Source organism: Fundulus heteroclitus, chromosome 11 (genome assembly GCF_011125445.2).
Source record: "Fundulus heteroclitus isolate FHET01 chromosome 11, MU-UCD_Fhet_4.1, whole genome shotgun sequence".
In the NCBI taxonomy this organism is placed as follows: domain Eukaryota; kingdom Metazoa; phylum Chordata; class Actinopteri; order Cyprinodontiformes; family Fundulidae; genus Fundulus; species Fundulus heteroclitus.
Window position 1 is genome coordinate 26,947,367 of NC_046371.1, and position 21,917 is coordinate 26,969,283.

The 21,917-nt window shown below is 40.1% G+C and overlaps 1 protein-coding gene across 2 annotated transcripts in view; it reads left to right on the forward strand.

The window, feature by feature from the left end:
* tbc1d8b (TBC1 domain family member 8B) overlaps nt 1–21,917 on the forward strand; it is a 28,588-nt gene that overhangs the window by 2,778 nt on the left and 3,893 nt on the right. The window contains exons 2-20 of one of the 2 annotated variants that reach the window (XM_012864703.3): nt 7,081–7,191; nt 7,447–7,565; nt 8,550–8,775; nt 10,562–10,802; nt 10,905–11,112; nt 11,193–11,360; nt 11,461–11,622; nt 11,913–12,063; nt 12,171–12,385; nt 14,354–14,471; nt 14,552–14,837; nt 14,933–15,062; nt 15,145–15,243; nt 15,313–15,381; nt 15,463–15,703; nt 17,018–17,083; nt 20,684–20,776; nt 20,921–20,968; nt 21,786–21,883. In XM_012864703.3, coding sequence (XP_012720157.2) covers nt 7,081–7,191; nt 7,447–7,565; nt 8,550–8,775; nt 10,562–10,802; nt 10,905–11,112; nt 11,193–11,360; nt 11,461–11,622; nt 11,913–12,063; nt 12,171–12,385; nt 14,354–14,471; nt 14,552–14,837; nt 14,933–15,062; nt 15,145–15,243; nt 15,313–15,381; nt 15,463–15,703; nt 17,018–17,083; nt 20,684–20,776; nt 20,921–20,968; nt 21,786–21,883 — 2,849 coding nt within the window. The remainder of the gene's footprint in view (nt 1–7,080; nt 7,192–7,446; nt 7,566–8,549; nt 8,776–10,561; nt 10,803–10,904; nt 11,113–11,192; nt 11,361–11,460; nt 11,623–11,912; nt 12,064–12,170; nt 12,386–14,353; nt 14,472–14,551; nt 14,838–14,932; nt 15,063–15,144; nt 15,244–15,312; nt 15,382–15,462; nt 15,704–17,017; nt 17,084–20,683; nt 20,777–20,920; nt 20,969–21,785; nt 21,884–21,917) is intronic. The other variant, XM_012864704.3, reaches the window with a different exon arrangement.

The following is a 21,917-nucleotide window of genomic DNA, read 5'->3' on the forward strand; positions in this document are numbered from 1 at the left end:
AACGGCAGCAACCGTAGCGCTAAAACCCAGAAATAATGAATGTTGAGTTCTTTTTCCAGAGCCTTGATGGACTATTTGTTGTCTGAGGTCAATGTTTGCTGTAAGCCCAGAGCAGAAAGACACAAAAACACTTTTTTAATTACTTGTTTATTTATTACACGCCATACCATTATCACAACATTCACCAATATGGTTTCATATTGTGTGTTTTCCTCATATCAGCTCTGATAGATGCTGTTGTGGGTCGCGAAGCTGAACCAAACGTAGATAATGAGGGTCCTTAGAACTTTAACAAACGTGCAAATCTGTTTCTCTCTTCCAATTTGAATTTTTCCAGCTGGTATTTTCCAATACATGTGTTTACCACTTGTAAAATAAGCAAATGCTGTATTCTGCTAGGATCTCCTTAACCTGGTTGTCTTTTTCAGCAGCGCTGCATGCAGTCTTAACTACTTTAGCTCTCCCGTTTTTCTTTTCTAATATTTGAGTGTTGGTATTCTTTTCTAATTTCTTCTATGGTGTTTATTGGGATGACGGTACAGGATGCCGGATGCGTGGTGGATGGTATGCACTGGTTTGATTGGTCTCATCATCTGCTGTCTGGCTGGCGGTCATTTTCGGTGGTAGTTGCCTCAGTTCTGCAGTGAACCTCGTTAGGATTTGAAAATCGACTTAAAGGAGCCTGGTGACCTTTACGTAATGGTTTCTATAACAACTTAACTCAAAATGGTAGCTGAAGATTTTTGATAATGAAATCTGGCCATTCCAGTCTACCTAATGCCTGACATCCATCACCAGAGGCAAGTGCATGCCGAAGCTTGGTCTTTTAAGGGCTTGGATCTTGTCTTGGAAAAATAGCAATACAGAACAAAATAGCAAAAAAAAAACAAACAAAAAAAACACTGACTATGATGGATTTTACATAAAAGTCTGGTCAGTATCTGTCAAAGGGGGCAATTTACCAAGTAATGAAATATGAAGCCATTCAGGTTTGAAAGAAACAGATGCACTACACCAAAGACTTTTAGAGTATTACACCCCCCCCCCCCCCCCCCCCCCCAGAAAAAAATAAAATAAGTCAAACAACTGTTACAATGTAGTTACCTCGCAGCAATGTCAAGCTCTGCTCCCTGGACAGTAAATGCATCAGCAACTTTTTGACGCTGATTTGAGTTGTCACCCTCTAAATTTGGCTTGACTAAAAAAGTAAAGCAATGGACACGGAACAAGAAATCCTTGTTTCCCCAGACTGGACCTGCTGCAGCTTTGTTGTTTTTCATATAAATCTGCCATGATTCCAAAGTTGTTTCACAAAGCTGCTTCGATAGGTTAAGAACTTCAACTCATAAAAAAAAAAAAAAAAAAAAAAGTTTCCATAGACTTTATTGTTATATTATCTTGATAAACAACTTGTTGAGAGTTTCTGCATGTAAAAGCTTTTTAATATTGTTTTTTTTTTTTTTTAATCTGACAAACATAAGGCACCATACACACAATTTTTAAGTGCTCTACAGAAAAAAGGAAAAACAGTTAAAAAATACAACAAATAAAAAATACAATAAAACAATGATAATTGTATATAAAAGTATTATTTATGGACACCGTGACTTAGTGGCTGGAAGGATCTGTGGTCATGTAGTGATGGAGATATAAAGTTGTTTTACCTCTATAATTGTGCTTTATTTACACCAGCTTTCAAAAGTGTAGACACCCATATTAAAATAGAAAGTTTTGTGATCTAGTAAAAATATAAAACCTTACTTGATTGTTTAAAAAAAATATTTTCTTTCGTATAATGTAACATTTGTCTAGTAAAGTTTAGGTGAGAAACAGATGTATTAATGAGAGATGCACCGATTCAGTACCTGGATCAGATATCAGCTCTGATATCAACTTATTAGCTGGATCGTATATTGGATGATTGATGCCAATCCAGCATTCTGATCTAGTAATTTCTTTGTTTATTAATATCATACACAGCAATACAGTTACAGTGATTTAGTCACTTCTATTCCATATTTGCAATGGCGGTTACGCAGAGCACGCACAGCAGCTAGCGATGAGCAAACACAGAGCAACATGGGTCGAGTGCCGGACCGAGCCCAGTCTGCTATTTGGAAAAGGTTCAAACTTGATACGCCAAGTCCGACGGTAACATGCAGCATCTTCAATGCGTAAGTTGCGAGGGCGGTGATAAGGTTGGTAAATTCAACACGACAAACTTAAATAAGCACCTCCAATAGAACCTTGGTAAAGAACATGCAGAACTTTCGTTTAACGTTTCTTTCAAGCCTGATAACTTCACTCACATGTATACAGTTTATTCATTCAACAGTAGTATCAGAGCGATATCGGGTGTTGGCCGATACGCTTAGCCCCCGGTATCGGATTGGATCAGAAAAAACTGGATTGATGCATCTCTAGTATTAATCAGAGCAGAAACGTGTGTACTAAAAATAACGTGGTTGCTTATGTTCACAATTATTACTTTGTTAAAGCCACTTTGGGTTTAATTTTAGCACCTAGTCTTATTGAATTAATGCCTCCCATCCATTATATAGAATCTAATGAAATAAAGTTCAGCTGTCCTGTTCAGATCATCCTGAGTTTTTCTCATTTGTGTCCTTTAGCTTAAGTGAGTTGGCAGAAAGGTTACAAAGGATCAAAATGATCTTATTGTACAAAAGTATCTGTAGGTTATTATTTATAGCACATTTATAACAACCTCAGCTGACCAAAGTACTTCATGACCATCACATCACAGGTAGACAAAGGATAAAACAAGAAATGAAACTAAGTTTGATTAAGAAAAAAATTAAAATAAAACCATAATAGAATTGGGAATAAAATACCAAAAAATAATACAAAACAAAAGAACACTATGCACGTAATAAAACATGTTAGTGGCAGCATCATGATCAGGGGTGACGTCAGATGGATCTTATTGTTCTTTTTCACAAGGTGGGTAAAATGAACAGTTTTAAATACCGGTCAGTTCTGACTCAAAACCTTTGGCCGTCTGCCAGAAATCAGAAGAGGAGGAATTTTCTCAGTGAGTCCAAGCATACATCCAAAGACGCACAAGAATCGCTTCATCTATGTACTCAGGCCTGAACCTCCAAAAGCATTTAAACAATTACAAAGTCGGCCTTCTGTCACCTGAAGAACATTTCCAGGATTAAAGGACTAATATCTCAGCAGGATCAGGAAAAAAATAATCCATGCGTTTATCTTTAGTAGAATCGATTTCTGCAATGATGTTTTTACAGATCTGCCTAAGAAAGTAGAGCACATCACCCCAGTTCTAAAGTCCTTCCACTGGCTCCCTGTATCTCAGAGAATAGACTTTAAAATACTTCTGTTAGTCTATAAATCACTGAATGGATTAGCACCTAAATACATCACAGACTTGTTATCAGTGTATCAACCCTACAGACCACTCAGGTCTTCTGATTCTAGCCTACTCTGCATACCTAGAACCAGAACTAAACACAGAGAAGCAGCATTTAGTTCCTTATGCGCCAATGATCTGGAACAAACTTCCACAAAACTGTAAAAGTGCTGAAAGCCTGAGTTCCTTTAAATCAAGATTAAAAACACGTTTAGGATTGCCTTTGTCTGTTCTAGTCAAACTGTTAATTTAAACCTCATTAGTTTAAGTTTGTAAACCAACTGTTTTTAAAATCATTATATTTGCTTTTATTTTCCATTTTGCTATGTTTTATTTTTCCTACATTTTATTCACACTGGTATTTTTTTTAACTTTTATTCTGTTTTTATTTTCCAATGTTTTAATCATGTAAAGCACTTTGCGTTGTTCTTGTACTGAAATGCGCTATACAAATAAATTTGCCTTGCCTTCACAAGAGAGGAAAAAATGTGTAGGAATGGCCTAACCAAAGTACAGAAACGACTAAATCTGAGAGGTCTCCTGTAGAGTGCTTTGGGAGGAGATGTTCTCATAATCTGAGTGGTTTGAGGAATTTTAACGAGGCAGATTGATTAAATATTGAGTGATGTAGTGTAGGTGACTATGTAGGATCAGATCCTCATAGTCTTGAATCTTTTTCCCTCCTCCCATGTTTGTGTTTCAGTTGAATCGAGCAGGGAATATCTCACATTATTTGTGGCAAAACCTCTGAAATTATGTATCGTGGTCGTCTTCTTTTGACATTTTAACGGGATTGTGGACACTTTGAAGAGCCACTGCAGAGGCTGTAAACATACTGTGAGTTATCAGAAGGAGCTGCGCCACAAAACCTTCAGCGAACCATGTTATTGATGCTACAATTCTAAAGCTGTATGTTCCTTGTCCTTATTTTTGTTACGGTTATAAATTGCTTTGCTTATTAACATATCGGAAGATTGAGACTAAAACATGCATTTGTGACATATATAATAATGGAACCCTCTACCGACCATCATTATAGGAGATCACCACGCGTTAACTTTTAGGAATGCTTTGTTTATAAAGGGCAACTTAAGACATGTTTGAAGCTTAAATATGTGTAGATGAACTGTAAAATCTAGGCTTTAAAGGATTATAACTGCTCTTGCTGAAAGCATTTTATTGCCATTTTAATTGTACAGCATAGTTTCTGTAAATCGTCCGAATCCTTGTTTTTTTTTTTTTTTTTTTTTTTGAGATCATAAATCTGGATTGTGTTCAGTGTATATTTATTTAAAGGTGACCTATTAAGCAAAATGTACATTTGAAAAAAAATATATAATCCCACTGAGGGAAAATTTGTCTCTGCATTTAACCCATCCCTTAGGGAGCAGTGTGCTGCCAACCCTGAGCAGCACAAAGTGGGCACTCTTTGGTCAAGGGTCTTGCTCAAAGGACCCAAACTGAGTTTCAAACCGCTGACCTTTGGGGCCCCTCCAAGTTGCAAATGCCCAGCTCTCTAACCACTAGGCCAGCACTTTTGCACGTTTTGGTAGTTCCATTTGGGTATCTAATGCTTCTAGAAACAGTTCAAGCACTAAAAAAACAAAAAAAGACATCTAACTGTTTTTTTGGGAATAAGTAAATGTTTTTGTTGGTGTCTAGAAAATTAGCTGTTTCAAAAACCTCCTGGTTATTACGTCACAATCAGTGGGTGCTGCTCCTCACCTAGAAACCCCAGCCGAGCCCAACCCAATCCAACCAGTGCATACATCCACCACGCCTGTGCCATCATCCCAATAAACACCAGAGAAGAAATTAGAAAAGATACCAACACTCAAATATGAGAGAAGAAAAAGGGTAGGGCTGAAGTAGTTAAGACTGCATGCAGCGCTGCTGAACTGGAAAAAGACAACCAAGTAAGAAGATCCTAGCAGAATAAAGCATTTGCTTATTTTACAAGTGGTAAATACATGTATTGGAAAATACCAGCTGGAAAAATTCAAATTGGAAGAGAGAAACAGATTTGCACGTTTGTTAACCCCTTTGTACTAACATACAAAATTTAACACGACTTTTCTATCACATCTTACATTGAAGTTGTTAGGTTGTTATTCCAATAACAAAAACCACCTAACATTTGCATTAATGCATGCCAAAAATGCATATAGTTCCCTTACACATAACTGCAGCTGAAAAGACACAGACCTCTAAACGGTTAGCATTATGCTAACTGTTAAGACGTCTGTGAAAAAAGATGCTAATAGTGCTAGCATCCTTGTGGGATAGAAAATCCCACAGGGATGCTAGCACTATTAGCATCTTTTTTCACAGATATCTTAACGTTTAGCATAATGCTAACCGCAGATGCTAACCGCATCTTTTTTCTCTCAGATTCTTCCGATTTTAAAACAACCAAAATGCCTCCTAGAAGTATCTTACACAAAGCAACACTTCATAAAAGCACAACACTCACTGACAAATGTTTTTAGGCAGCTGAGAACATAAAACAAGATAGTTTAACACTGCAGAAATGTGGCTTTCAACGTAGGTCTGGCTCTCTCTCTAAGGCAGCCCTGTAGGAAGAGGCTACTTGTTGAAACTGTTGCTGCATCTTCGCTTGTTGTGCAGGTGGCTCCTCTTCTTCAGCTTCTGACTCAGGATCAAAGGTGTGCTGTTGTTGAGTCTGTTTGCAGCCCCTTTCACATGCGAGTGTAAACATTGAGTTTGGGGGCGGGGCCTGCTACCTAATTTGCATAAAAGTGACAGAGCCTTAAAACAGCTCATTCTGAAAGGAGCTCAAACAACAAGGTAAACTGAGGAGGGTAGATCTAATTATTCCAGAATGATTTTGTGCAAAACTATAATGAACATGTTTTGTGTAGCCCATAAACCTATTCTAAATGTTTAAAGGGAGGCATAATAGCTCACCTTTAAAGCCCACGTGTGAAACCTGATAATAATCAGACCTATTGTTAGTCACACTTTCTAACCACTTACCAGAGAGTGATTGCTGTAAGGTAAGTGGTTTCAATGACTGGATCTAAAGATGCTATGTAGAGTATATAAGGACAGTAGAGGTAATGTATTTAATGATGTGAGTCAGGGGGCTAGTTTTCTATATCAGAAGCATCTTTTCTAGTCTTGTTTTGCAGAAATAAGTATTGAATGGTGTCACTTGAGATGGATGTGCCAAATGCTTTACTACTTGGCAGCTCATCTTTGGCCCATATGGAGCAGACAGGAGGCAGGCTGGTCTAATACTGTTGCAGTCTGTTAGATAGCGCTTTCAGCGCAGCCTTCTTAATAATTCATGGAGGGCTCGACAGTGAGAGGGTGTAAAGGTAACAGATTTAGCTAAATTTAGTGCTGGCAGGGACTGGGAACATTATGAATTTCTGCTGCCAGACATTGTTTTTAAAGCCATACTATGATCCAAGTGAAAAAAAAATATAAAATCAGTGACCAACCGCCTAAGGTTAATGGATGCTGTACTGTTTGAATTATTAATCTTATTCATCCTGTATTATTGTTCTGGTTGATGCAAAGTTATTTTAGACGTTCATAAAATGAGGACTTCATGACATTCTTGTCATGGTTGGCATAAATCTGAAACTTAGCTGCTTTTCAGAGTCTCTGTTGGCTGCAGAGCTTGTGTGACATACTGGTTGTTCATGTGCTGTATTTTACAGGCCTGCTTGTGGGAACTCTGGATACTGTGCTGGACTCAACATCCAGAGTTGCTCCTTACCGCATATTACACCACACACCAGACTCGCAAGTCTACTGGTCCATAGCATGTGGTATGTGACTGCGTTTTTTACCCTGATTCTGCTGCTTTTAGGATATTGTCAACCAATAGTTAAGTAAAATTGTTTGAAACTGTATTGATACACAGGAAAGCCACTTACATTATTACATTAAAAATATGAATACTTTGCCAGCTAACTTAATTTATCTATAAAAAAAGGTGGTCAATTATCAAAGGCAACTTTTAGAAATATATATGCTTTTGTTTTGTTTTATAAAATGACTTATTTTTGCTGTTGCTGAGCCAGGGGTCACCAAAGAAGAGATCGGCCAGCACTGGGAATGGTTGCAGCAGAACATCATGAGGACCCTCTCTGTTTTTGACTCCACTGAAGACATCACCAGCTTCGTACAGGGAAAGATTAGAGTAAGAACTGCTGAAAACCAGAAACCAGCTATATAAATGTGTCAATTGTCTTACGGTGATAAATAAAATACCCCTTGATTTGTTTTTATTTTTGTTTTTAGTCTTATGTTTTTACATTTTCTTACTTTACAATCACAAACTTTAATGTATTTTATTGGGATTCTATGTGATAATCACACAGTAGTGCATCATTGTGAAGTAGAAGGAAAATGAGGCACGATTTTCAAATATTTCAAATCATTTTGGGAATAATAATCTGAAAAGTGTGGTGTGCATTTATATATAGGCCTGGAGGAGTCAGTACATTAGAGCCATATTTCACTGGAGTAACAACTTTTGGGGGGAGTCTTACATACACATGTCTTTCCACATCTAGAGAGACAACCTTTTGCCAATTCTTCTTCTGGTTCAAGATAATCAGTTTTTTCTTCTCAGATGGTTTTAGGTCTGAACTTTGTGTGGCTTGTTAAAACACATGAATATGTTTTGATCTAAACCATATCAATGTTCTTCTGATTGAATGCAGCTTCAGTTTTCTGTGAAGACTGCCCTGTCGGAGGCCATTTTCTTTCAAACTGGCCAGTTTCTGTCCCTTTTGAAGAAAAGCATCTTCACTTCATGATACTCCCACCATCCAATAAGTTCAGTTTTGGGCTCGTGTGTTCAGAGCACCTCATGTCTGCTGCGTCCCTATATGGCTTGTGACAAACTGCTCTGCTTTAAACTTCTCCAACACAACGCCTGACCTATCTAGGGTGTTTCTTCATCTTCATCATGCTTCCTCAGAATTTTATTTGCAAAAGATTTTGAAAATCATAAAAAAATTCCTTTTACTTATTTGTGCTCTGGTTGTTGATCTATCACATTAAATACCAATAAAATACTTTGGATCTGGTGATTGTAACCCGACCAAATCTGAAAAAGTCTGATTGGTATTAGTACCTCGGCAAGTCATTGTACCAATCAATATTTTTTTGCTCTTAGGGCCTTATTGCTGAAGAAGGGAAGAGCTCCATGGTGCTGGAGGAGGATCCAGATAAATTCAGAGAGTCCCTTTTGAGGTTTGAGAAGTGGTTCGAGCTGCCCGCCCAGGAAAAGCTGGTCACATATTACTCGTGCAGTTACTGGAGAGGCAAAGTGCCCTGCCAGGGCTGGCTCTACCTCAGCACAAATTTCCTCTGCTTCTACTCGTACCTCCTGGGAGCTGAGGGTGAGTAATGTCTGTGTTCAACCTTCTGCCATGAAATGGTTGTTTTAATGTTACAAAGAGTGTTGTTAGTGCTAACCGCCATCAACTGGGCGTTTTTGTACCTTTTTAAAAGAAAATGGCTCATGGTGATGGCTGCTTCCAGAATTGTTAAAGCTATTACAGCTGACTCACAGAGCACTGCTAAAAAAAGGTCTGAGGACAATGGGTAATACTGAATTGTGGGTCACAGAGGTTCTAAAACATTTTGTTTAAAAATCAGTTAGCAGTTTCATATTTCTTAAAGACCTTATATGATAGTTCAGAGCAAGTATGAAACAAACAAGTAATAGTTAGTTTTTCCAAGTGTAATTTTAAATAATTTTTTACCACACTTTTCGATTTAAAAAAAAAAAAAAGTCATACACAGGAAGACACTTCCATATATGGGTGGTGATGTGTTACATGGAGCAGCACCAGCTTTAAATCTCTCACTGTAATCATCATGTAGACAATTTTTTAGACAAAAAATAATGTGTCCATTGGATGTAGAGCCAATTGTTTGGTATCACCGTGGTAGGATATAGTTAGCTCTTTTGCTACAAAGATCATCTATGCAGGAAGCGTGGGTGAACTCGACAAGATCAGAGACAGATGGGGAGGACAGTTTTCTCCTGACTTCTGAAAACAGTTTCTCTCCTGAAAACGCATCGGCATTGTGGGAAAAATTGGAATCTTGGATACAAGCAACAGCCTAAACTGGAGTAATGAGGAAAATACTGAGATGTTAGAGAATTTTGACTTTCCTTTCATCCACCACAACTGTAACATCAGCTTGAATTGAATATTAAGCATCAAAGGATTATTATTATTTTTTTAAATTTATGACTGAGTTTGAGTGATATGGCAGAAGGTGAGCTCGTAATAACGTTTTGACAGCTCCATTACTGTAGTGCAGGTAAACTCTCATGAGTAAAAAACAGAATGATTAACTGGAACAAAATGAAACAAAATCGCCACCGGCCTCCCTAATGTAAGTTATTTTTTTTGTGACAGCTGTTTTGAGAATAGGAAATGCTGGTGCTGTGAATATCCGAGTAACAATGCTGGTCAGAAGTTGAGCAGAAATCGCAGCGACCACCTGAAGGCTACCAGATTTTTACTGTTTCAAGTTATTCAACCAATACTGTGGGCAATTACGAGGATCACCACAGAGCTTTCAGCAATCCCTGTAGGGTGGCAGCTTGTCAAAGGCTCCAAGCTATTGCTCTCAGACCACATTTCTGTTGCTTTCCTCATCTTGACATAATGTTTTCGAGCATTTATTTGCATACAACTAATAAAAACATGACATTTAAAATCGGAAAATATTGCATCAGACCAATTAAAACAATTGTGTGGGCCTAATTAAATTACACTTATGTTGAATTTAAACTTAAATTTAATCTGACAAGCAGTATTGGAACATGTATTTTAATTTATTGAATATGACTGTAGATATTAGTGTCAGGAGCCACTTGTTAAGCTCCAAATAATTCCTAAATTCTGCCAGCCATATTTATAGAGTTAATCAAACAAAAAAGGCCTCCTTCTCATAACTCTAATTTTTCGCTTCAAAACGTTAACTGGAGCAAACTTGCCGCTGAAATTAAGAGATTACTTTACACCTAAATCTCCCAGGGTTATAAATAACGTTTGGGTTTAATGGTACAAGGCGGGACACGGTTGAAATGGTAAGGCTGTAAAAAGGAGAATACATTCACTTTAAAGTAATTGCTTTTAAGTGGGAGTTCTGTTTCTGACTCTGCAGTGAAACTGATCATCTCCTGGGATGAGATCTGGAGGCTGGAGAAGACGTCTAACGTAATCCTGACGGAGAGCATCCACGTTTTGGCTCACGGGGAGGACCACTACTTCTCCATGCTGCTGCATCTCAATGAGACGTTTGTCATCATGGAGCAGCTCGCCAGCTACTCCATCAAGCGTCTCTTCGATAAAGAGGCATTCCAGGGCGAGCCAGCTCTCTCCGACCCCCTACAAGTTACCAAGAGGTGCTGTCTGTGCAGCAAAATGAATCATGGGAATTGAATAGCCTGAAGTGGAGCGATGTGTTTCTTACGATGTATCTTCTGTTCCTCGTTTTTTCCCCACAGAGGCCTTGAAGCTCACGCAAAGAGTGAGCAATTCCGGTCGTTTTTCCGGCTTCCCAAGGAGGAAAACCTATTAGAAGTGCACGAGAGCTTCCTGTGGGTGCCATTCAGTCACTTTAACACTCTTGGCAAGATCTGCCTCTCCGAGAACTACCTTTGCTTTGCCAGTCAGGACGGCAGCCAGTGCCACATCATCATTCCAATGCGCGAGGTAAAGAGGCATCTCTGAATGAGTTGCAACGCCGCTCAGAAACCTAACCTGTCCTGATGGCCGATATCGCCTCCCCGCAGGTCGTCAACGTCGAGAAGCCCGATCCCAGCAGTCGGGCTTTGACGGTATGCGTGCGTGGCAAGAGAGCGCTGCGTTTCTCCGAGGTGCGGGACTACCAGCGGCTCGCAAACACGCTCCGCAGCAGGTGCGGGATCAGCGCCAGCCCACAGCACTCGGCTTCATCAGAGGTAATACGACTGCGTGTCGCGCTCGGGCTGTTTTCACCCCCTTTGCAGTCGCCGGGTTTCTGACAGCAAACTGATATACGGCGTGTCTTTTAACACCAAGGCCATACGAGGCGAATGTCAGTCGCTCATAAATCACTTTGAGGACAACCCAGAGGACGTGACTCTCATGGTGGGACAGAAGAACACCAGCAAGGCTGTAAGCACTGAGGCCCTCATGACCGTCTTTCATCCTCAAGATGTTGAAAACCTTGATCCCAAAATGGTAAGCAGAAAAAAAAGGTGGAGTGTAAAGCCACTCAATTATGCTAAATTGAGTTTGGTGCCCTACAGTTAATCCAGCTTTTCCGTAACATACTGTTCTGATCAGAAGTTTGCATACACCTATCATCGGTATGAATGTTAAAGTCATTTCTTAAACAAATCTGTGAGCCTAAACTGTATTTTAATGCTTGTGCTTGAAAGATAATGACGGCTGTTTTAAGTAGATGAGAAGGTTTATGCTGAAATGCTCTAAGGTCGGATATGCTGCGTGTGATCTGTGTGTTTTAACAGCTCAAAGAGAAGATGAAGGAGCAGTCTTGGAACATCCATTTCTCTGAATACGGACGCGGGACTAGCATGTTTTTCACCAGGAAGACGCGAGACTTGATTGTCCGAGGCGTTCCCGAATCCCTGAGGGGAGAGCTCTGGATGCTGTTTTCAGGTAACGCACGTCGACTTCGAGTCGGCGACGTCCGAACTGCCGCCCCCATCGGTGTGAAAACCCCCTGCTGCGTTGTGATCGGGCTCACTGTGGGTTCGCCTCTGCAGGAGCTGTGAACGAGATGGCCACCAACCCCGGCTATTACACCGAGCTGGTGGAGCAGTCTCTGGGCACCAGCACTCTGGCGACGGACGAGATCGAAAGGGACTTGCACCGCTCTCTCCCCGAGCACCCGGCGTTTCAGAGCGACACGGGCATCTCAGCTCTGCGCAGAGTCCTTACTGCCTATGCCTACAGGAACCCAAAAATTGGATACTGCCAGGTACTTGGTCTTCAAGCTGACGATTTAATGTCTGAAATAGACTCCTTGGTTGTTTTATCTGTGCGGGAAATTAATTTGATGAGATGGGAACGTGAGATAATTATGCAAATGTTTACGACGCAGGAGCAGGAGGGCAAACTTCCTGCTGGAGTAACTTCTGTCTTCACTGTTTATAGAGATCAATCAGTATAAACACTAAAGCTAGGTTAGAAAGTAAGGCTTTTTCAGCAAAAATAATGGCTGGAATTAGTTTTTTTTTTTTATTGCTTTCTGTATATTCAGGTTGATGAGTTCACTCCAGGTTGTCGGGAGTTTTCCTCGGTAATCTTTGCCTACCACTGCAGATGCACTGATCAGAATTCAGTGGCTAGTTTTCAATGTGTTTTTTTTTAATGCTTTGACCTGCCAATACAGAGTGTTTTTCTCTCAGATCCAAAATATAAGCAGTTTTCTTGAGATTAAAAAAAACAATTTAAAACAAAACAGTGAAATGAATGGAAAAACTGAATGTTCACTGCAAAACTGGAACTAGAAATAAGTAAAATATTCTTTAAAATGAGTGTATTTGTCCTTGATTTGAGCAGGTAAATAAGATGATTTGCCAATGGAATAAGATTTTTGTACTTAAAATAGGAACAATTCATCTCAATCTGCTTATTTTAAGTGCAGGATGTCTAATTATCCTTTTTTAGGGGTAGAAGTACTCATTCCGTTGGCAGATAATCTTATTTAACTGCTCAAATCAAGGATTAAAACACTAACTTTAAGAACATTTTACTTATTTTTAGATCTGTTTTTGCAGTGAGATGACAAAGTAGTACATCTTAAGAAAGTTTTACTGATTTTATAGAGAAATGTTTTGCATATTAACTAGGGTTGTGTTTTTAAATTTGCGATTTATTTCAACCATAATTGGGATTTAATTTTGACTTTTCTCTGCATTAATCACAATTCACAAAAATGTGTTGTAGATAAAGATGTTTGCACTGCAAAAACTGAACCAAAAATAAGTCAAATTTTCTTGAAATTAGTGTATTTGTCCTTGATTTGAGCAGGTAAATAAGATTATCTGCCAATGGAATGAGTATTTCGACCCCTAAAATAAGATATTTAGGTATTCTGCCCTCTAAATAAGACGATGAAGATGAGTTGTTCCTATTTTAAGTGCAAAAATCTCATTCCATTGGCAAATAGTTTCATTTACCTGCTTAAATGAAGGACAAATACACTCATTTCAAGAAAATTTTACTCATTTTTAGTTCCGTTTTTGCAGTGTGTAAACAAGGACTATTTAAAAAAAAAAATACTTTTTTTTTTTTATTAATCGCATAATTATTATTTAAGAGAATAGTTGAGTTGGACATCAATCCTTGTTGAACCAACAAACCAATCTGTATTAAACAGTTTGACCAGTACTTAATGCTATGGTGAGATTCCTGAAAGTTTCTGGTAAAAAGTATGATTATATAAACTCTAAAATAAATAATAAAATTATATTATCTCACTGCTACAACTCTTTTCCTTCCAAGTGAAGGCAAACCCACTGTAAACATGTTACCGACACCTAACGGACGAGTCTGATCCATTAATTGTGATGTAACCAAAAATTGCTGACCCCTGCAAATGGGAAATTGTGTTTTTTTTATTTTTATTTTTTTTATTGTGATTATATTGCAAATGTGATTAATTGTCCAGACCTAATATTAACTTTAAGATGCTGCTAGAAAATGCCAATAATCTTTTGTTTTTGATTTAAACTTGAGTGGTTAAGTTATAGATAACTCTAGCTTTCTACTCTAGTTATGTTGCACAATCAGAGTCCTGCAAAGGTCTTGTTGTCATGGGAACCTTGAAATCAGTTTCCTGGGTCGCTGCCAAGCCTAATCCTGCTGGTCCTGCAGCTCAGAGGGCGTCGTACCGCAGCCTGAAAGGTTTCTCTGAATCCGTGTGCTCTTTGCCCCCGTGTAGGCCATGAACATTCTCACCTCAGTCCTGCTGCTGTACGCGAAGGAGGAGGAGGCTTTCTGGCTGCTGGTGGCGGTCTGTGAGAGGATGCTGCCGGACTATTTCAACCGCCGAATTATCGGTGAAGCCGCAAGCAGCGGATTCTGACCTTTTACATTTCCTGCTCGACGCTCCGTGGTCCACTGACGTGTTCTTTTTCAGGAGCTCTGGTCGACCAGGCCGTGTTCGAGGACCTGATCAGAGAGAACCTCCCGCAGCTGGTGGAGCACATGACGGATCTGAGCTTCTTCTCGTCCGTGTCCTTGTCCTGGTTCCTCACTCTCTTCATCAGCGTCCTGCCCATCGAGAGCGCCGTCAACGTGGTGGACTGCTTCTTCTACGACGGCATAAAAGCCATTGTGCAGCTCGGCCTGGCTGTGCTGGACTACAACATGGAGGCGCTCATCGCCTGCAGCGACGACGCGGAAGCGGTCACCATCCTCAACAGGTCCGTATACGCACAAAGCCAGCAGGATTGCCGCTTTTCAAGCGACGTTGCTCTATAAATCACAGTCTGCCCGTTTTCTGATGCCGTTCCTTCAGGTTCTTTGATAGCGTGACCAACAAAGACAGTCCGCTGCCTCCGACGGTGCAGCAGGCCTCAGCGAGCAACAACGACAAGGCATCTCACGTCTGCGTGGACATCAGCGAGCTGATCCGAGAAGCCTACGAGGTACTGTGAGATTTACCCGTTTCAGTTTCAATCAGCAATGTCCGGTTCCTGCTTGATGACTCCAGCTTTGCCCTTTCGGTAGAAATATGGACATTTCCGATCGGAGGAAGTCGAGAGTTCACGGAGGCGGAACAAGCTTTATGTCATCCAGACACTGGAGGATACAACCAAACAAAACGTCGTGAGTGAGATCACAGTGATTAATATCCTCGTGTTGTTGCCATAGCGTAGATCATCTGTTGGTTTTCAGATCCGGGTGGTGTCCCAAGAGGTCCGATTCACCGCCTCGCAGCTTGACGAGCTTTACAACTTGTTCAAAGTGAGTCGACGGCGTTGCACAGCGCCCTCCTTCCGTGGACATAAATGCGTCGAATAATTGTCAGATCGCGCTTCCTTTCAGAGGCAGCATTTCCTCAGCTGCTACTGGACGATGAGGAGTCCAGCTCTGCTCCACCACGATCCTAGTCTGGCCTACCTGGAGCAGTACCAGCTGGGCTTCCAGCAGTTCAGCGAGCTGTTCTCCCTGCTCGAGCCCTGGGGGTTTTGCGCCGCCAAGAGCACCCTCTCCCTTTGGGTCTTCCGCCTCATCGACGAGAACCAGGACGGTCTCATCAACTTTAAGGAATTCTGCTGCGCTCTCGGTATGTTTGCCAGATTTCTCCTACCATCCAGCGCGTCTTCTCCACTTTCAGCTACTTGTGCGTAAAATCCAGCTTTTTTTTTTTTTTTTACTGGAGGCAGCTTGCGAAAGTAAAGCCTATTCTTTCTAATCTGCATTTTGAGACAGTAATCCATGCCTTTGTAACCACTCGGCTAGACTACTGTAATGCACCAGTGATTCATGCATTTCCCAGCTTCAGAGGGCCTTTTAACAGGTACAAGAAAATTTGAGCATATTTCCCCTGTTTTAGCCTCGCTACATTGGATGCCAGTACATTTTGGGATTCATTTTAAAATCCTTTTATTTGCTTTTAAAGCGCTTAATGGCCTTGCCCCACCTTACGTGTCTGAGCTGCTACATCCCTACACACCCTCCCGTTCCCTTAGATCAGCTGACCAGTTGTTACTGAGGGTGCCGAAGACGAAGCGTAAGCACAGAGTAGGGCTGGGCGATAAATCGATTAAATCGAAATAATTCGAATTTACAATTCTTTAAGATTTCATTTTTTGGAAAATCTGGATTTTATTTTGCCAATACACTCATTGGGTTTCCATGAAGGCAAATGTATTGTCAAAATATTGTTAAGTGGAAACTTTTTTTTACCATAATACGAGGTACTTCATTTACTTATTTACTTTTTTTTTTAACTTAGTTTGAAGTTCACAACTGCAGTGAAGCCTGTTCTTAGCTCAATGTGTAATACCACTAGCAGCAAATGTTTTGTTATATTTTCATTGTTTATAATGGCACGGCTGCCATCTTGTTTTACATATTTCACAGCTTGTTTTTAGTTGCACTTTGAATTCAGGTCAACTCCCTGACGAAATGCTTGACATAAAAAGCAAGGTTTTAAAATAATTTCTTTAATTTGTTTTTATGAAACAAAAAGGAGGAAAAAATCGATTAATCGGATTTGGTATGATAAAATCGGAGATTTATTTTTTATTCCATATCGCCCAGCCCTAGCAAAGAGGGGACCGTGCTTTCTCTGTAGCAGCTCCCAAGCTGTGGAATGACCTTCCCTTGAGCTTTAGACAGGCATCTTCCCTTTCTGATTTTAAATCCCTTCTTAAGACTCATCTCTTTTTCTTGGTTTTTGACTCAATCTGAGATGTTGACTTTGTTTTACTACATTTTACTTTATTTTATTACAAATTTTATATACCATTTTGCTAATTGTTTTATGAGTGATCGTTTGTGATTGTGTACAGCACGTTGGTCCTGTTGGTGTTTTAAAGTGCTTTATAAATAAAATTGGTATGGCGTGGTGCTATAAATGATGTTATTTCCACAGATACCTTATACGGCGGATCTTTCACCAATAAGCTGAAATTTCTCTTCAAGCTCCACCTGCCACCAGGTTAGTGATGAACCACAGCAGAGGCCCATATTACATTTTTAATATTTAATGCCCTTTGGTGGCTTTGTAAACAACACAATACAGTACCTTGCATCTTATGTTCCAACTGCAAACTTCAATATATATTTTAATGGGAATTTATGATAGACTAACACAAAGTAGCAAATCCCTGTGAAGTAAAGACAATAATGCATGATTTTCTGAAAATGTTTCACTGATTTAAAAATCAGTATAATTTGGTATCCATTTGTGTTCAACCCCCTGTAGTTGAATACCCCTAAATAAAGTTCTCTGCAACTTTATTAGTAAATAGAGTCCACTAATGTATAATATGGTATTGGTATGAATCCAGCAGTTCTGGGAAGGCCTCAGAGGTTTGTTAGGGAACACCATTTAACAAACAGCATCATGAGGGCCAAGGAACAGCAGGCCGGTCAGGGAAGAAGTAGGCCATATGTTTGAAACAGGATTAGGTTAAGAAGAACAGCCAAAGTTTTGAATATCTCGTGGAAAACTGCTCTGAACTTAACTAGAGAAACAGTCGAGCGCTGGAGGAGCTGCAGAGAATCACAGCCGAGTCTTTTGACAGAACAACTATTAGTTTTAGATTTTGTAAACCTGGATTTTATAGTAAATACTTTATAGAAAAGTGATGAGAAGGAAGCGATTGTTGAATGAAAGTTTTAAGAAGTCCCACACAGTTTTGTTCAAGCCATTTCGAGGCCACAGCAAACATGTTGAAAAAGGTGTTTTAGTTAGACGAAAACCCTTTTGGACTTTCCGGCTAGCAAGATCACGTGTAAAACATTGTAAGTGCTGGAGAACAAACTCTGCACATGAGGGATAGATAAACTTTTCAGATTTGATGGGAAGATGGCTGGAGTTGAATAGAAGGCAGTCCTGGAAAAAAAGATGTGAGACTGGGGTGAAGGTTCACCTTCCTGCAGGACAACCACCCTGAACATTCAGACAGAGCAACAAAGGAGCTTGTGTAGGACAAATCATATTCTTGTCCAGCAAAAGTCCAAACCTTAATCTATTTGCAAATCTTTGGAAAGTTCCTTTTAAAACAGATGCTCTTCAGTCTGAGTGAGCCTAAACAATTTTTGCTATGTAGAATGGGGAAAAATATGAATACTGTCGATGTGCGAGGCTGCTACAAACCTAGGCGTCAAACTTTTACCAGATGTTAGACTTTTATTTTTAAGGAATTTGAAAACGATGCAACCTTTTGTGTTTTGTGTTGGCCTGTCACTTACAATTAAAATAAAATCCATAGTCTGGGGTTTCATGCAGCACAAATTGTTTCTTAAAGCCCTGTGTTTCTTACTGGTTTGTCTTATTTACTATATTTACCCATTTATTTTATAGCCATGTCTGTAAAGTTAGATCCCCACAGTGTAAAGACCATCTTCTCAGTGATTTTCTTTTAGTTTCCTAGATTAACATATTTTCTAACACGTTCACTCTACAGCATCCGTGCACCCGTCTAGGAATCAGTCGTGGAACAAGTAAAACCCAAAGTCTGGCTGTCCTAAACCAGCCGTGATTTTTAAAGGCATTGAAAACATAGGAGTCGTCATTTTTAAAAATCCCACCCGTAAGTCAGGATATGTAGAGAGCGCTTAGCCCGGGGCGAGATGCTGCCCTTGAATGCGGGGCTCTTATCTCCACGATGTGTCACCGCCTGGCTCGGAGGCTTGGGGGGGTAAGAATAGCCCACGCTGAATGAAGCAACTTGCCATGGCAACGACGGGTGTCAGGAGCAGCCGGGGCTTTCTTGCTGTGGGATGGCTGGACTAAAAGCAGGATCCCGCACGGCGGACAGGCTGCTCAGATTACAACTGACAGCTTAGCAGCAGACAAGCCCCTGAGTCACCGTTTGTGCCAGGCCAATGAACGTCAAGCTGCACAGCCTATATATTATGTCTCACGGTGAGGGCACGGCGCTTCCGCTCCAAGGACGGTCCACGTCAGGGTGCGACGACGAGCCCTGTTATTTCACCGCGGTTAGGTCTAAATCGGGGCACCGAGCGGCGTTTCGTCATCCGCTTCCTCTTCGGAAAGCACAAGGTTTCATCTCCAGACACTCCATTGATCCAGGAAATCAAATCATGTGCTGTTTGAGCAGAGGATCTGTCGGTCCTAACAAAAGGTACAGCAGCTGGGCGCACTTATCTGTCACAAAGGGCAGCAAACGTTTAGTTAGGTTGTTTACAGGGGGAACTGAACATTTAATTCCCTCAAACTTCGAAGCACTGCAGAAATGATCGCTGCCCTGCGTTCCCCGTCCCCAAAGCGTCTAATTAAAAAAAGGAAAAGATGGAGGATGGAGATTGATTCTGGAGCTTGGAACTCTTTGGATTACACGGTTAAATGTGTGTAAATTGAAAAAAGATTGACACAGGAGTGGGGGGGGGGGTGGGTGTATGTCAAATTGAAGAGCAGACCTCAGGCTTTGCTGCTTATGCTGCATCAAGCCATCAAGCAGATGAAGACATTGCTTGGCTTGTCGGGATAATTGTTTAATCGATGCGTGAAAGCAACACGCATGCTTGCACCCACATGTGGTCATGAGTGAGGGCTTGTAGGGCAGAAGTAGTGTGATGCAGACAGATTTTTCTTCATTAAAACCATTTTCCCCATTGTCATGGTTATTATTTTAATTTTACTTGCAATGATGAGGAGAAGCACTGCAAAAATAGAACTAAAAATAAAAAATAAAATGTCTTGAAATTAAAGTATTAGTCCTTGATTTGAGCAGGTAAATAGGACTATTTGCCAATGGAATAAGATTTTTTTTGCACTTAAAATAGGAACAATTCGTCTCCATCATCTTATTCCAAGTGCAGGATATCTAATTATCTTATTTTAGGAGTAAAAATACTCATTCCATTGGCAAATATTCTTATTTACCTGCTCAAATCAAGCACAAATACATTCATTTCAAAACAATTTTACTTATTTTTAGTTCTCTTTTTGCAGCGAGGTGTTTAGTCCCTTCAATTTTTTATCTTGTGTTTGTCCCATACAAATTTAAACACAAACATTATTATGAAGTGGGGACTGCCTGATGCCTTAATAAGAACACGGAGACTTAGTGGAAGACATTAAAGAGGAGAGTTTTCTTCCTTGTGTCCAAGACTTTGGTCCAACCTAAAGGATTCTAATATTTCCCAGGAGAATGTGTACAAACTCTCAGGGAAATCAGGAAAAAATAGTTACCCTTGTATTAAAAAAAAATGCAGTAGAAAAATAAAAGGCATCACGTACAAATCAATTTAAATGTACCATTTTTTTTCATTAGTTTTAAAATGCATGTTTTGCTTATTCTAATCTCTCTCTGAAATGCATTAAATGAGAGATACCAGTTTTATTTAAAACAGTTTTTATAAAGGACTTACACTGTTTACCTGTTTTTATTAAATTCATCATGTCTGAAACGTCTTTCTTTGAGGTCACAAAAGGAGGATTAGATTCTGTCCACTTAACTCATGTTCTGTCCTCAAATTAAAAGTGTTGTCTCTTCTTCCTGCACGGACGCTTTCCCTCCTCTGTGTCTCGTCTCCTTTCGTTGCTCTCACAGATCGTCTCTTTTAGCTTTCACAGGTAGTCCTTTACACTTAAAGGAAGAAAGAGTCCAGCAATTTCTTCCAGTGACTGAGGACTCCTCTCACTTGACTAGACTCTCTGGTTAGCTTCTACTCTTTTTTTTCTCCTTTCCCTAAAACTCCAATTTCCCTCTTTTTCTGACTACAATTGGCCATGATTCAGTCCCAGACTTGTCTGAAAGTGCGCCTCGGTTCACTTTAACAAGCCGCCTTTTTTGTTTTCCAGCCTTTGATCTTCCAGAAGATGGCGTCATCAGGAAAAGTCCTGAAAGAGGTAAGATTACTTCTCACTTTGCAGCTCTGTCCTCGGGGTTCTTATGCAGTCTGGAAAAGTCTGAATTGTGATGCCAGAGTTTTAGCTTTGGTTAACTATGGAAACAGAGAATGGGGAAAGAACTCTGCTCCCTATTTCATTGACCTTCCTTCAACTCTTCCTTTTTTGTGTCCATCCTTTCCTTCTTTTATCCAGCCTCACTGTAATCATTAATTCTTTCCTTCCTTTTTCATTTTCTGTTTTCCTCCCCTCCTTCATTGTGTCCTTCCTTGTTTCCTTGACCCCTTCTCCTTTCTTTGTTACCTCCTTGTATCCTTTCTCCCTCATGTCATCCCTTCCATATTTGTGTCCTTCATTGTGTTCATCCCTTTTTCCACATTTCCTTCATTTTTTCATTCCTCCCTTTCTTGCGTCCTCCTTTCCTTACTTCTGTCCTTCATTTTATACTTGTGTCCTTCCCTCCTCGCTTGTTGCCTTTTTCTTTTTTTTTTTGTCATTGCCTCCCTACATTTCCTTTTTGTGTCCTTCCTTTCTCTGCATGTCCAACGTTTTGCCCATGTGCCCCTCCTTCCTTGCTTTCTTTTCCTTGTGTCCTTCTTCCTTTTTTTCCTTGTGTACTCTCTCTCTCACTCAGGTAGATACACCTGGCAGACGTTTATAGGGATCTGTTGTTTTAAAACGGGTCCATAGGACTCAGTACTCTGTAAATTTACATCTAGAAATTAGAATGACTAATATGTAGGCACCCTGACGGCCTGAAGACAGTTGCTGTATTTTTATGTTTTCATCTGGTTACATTTTTCCTGTCCAACAACAGGCAGGGGAAAGGTTGACCTTCAGGCCTATCTGAAACAATGGCAAAATGAAATACTCAAGAAGGAGGAAACGATCAAGGACCTACCGAGAATTAATCAGGCAATTCAACTAATCATCCGTTTCTTTTTTTTTT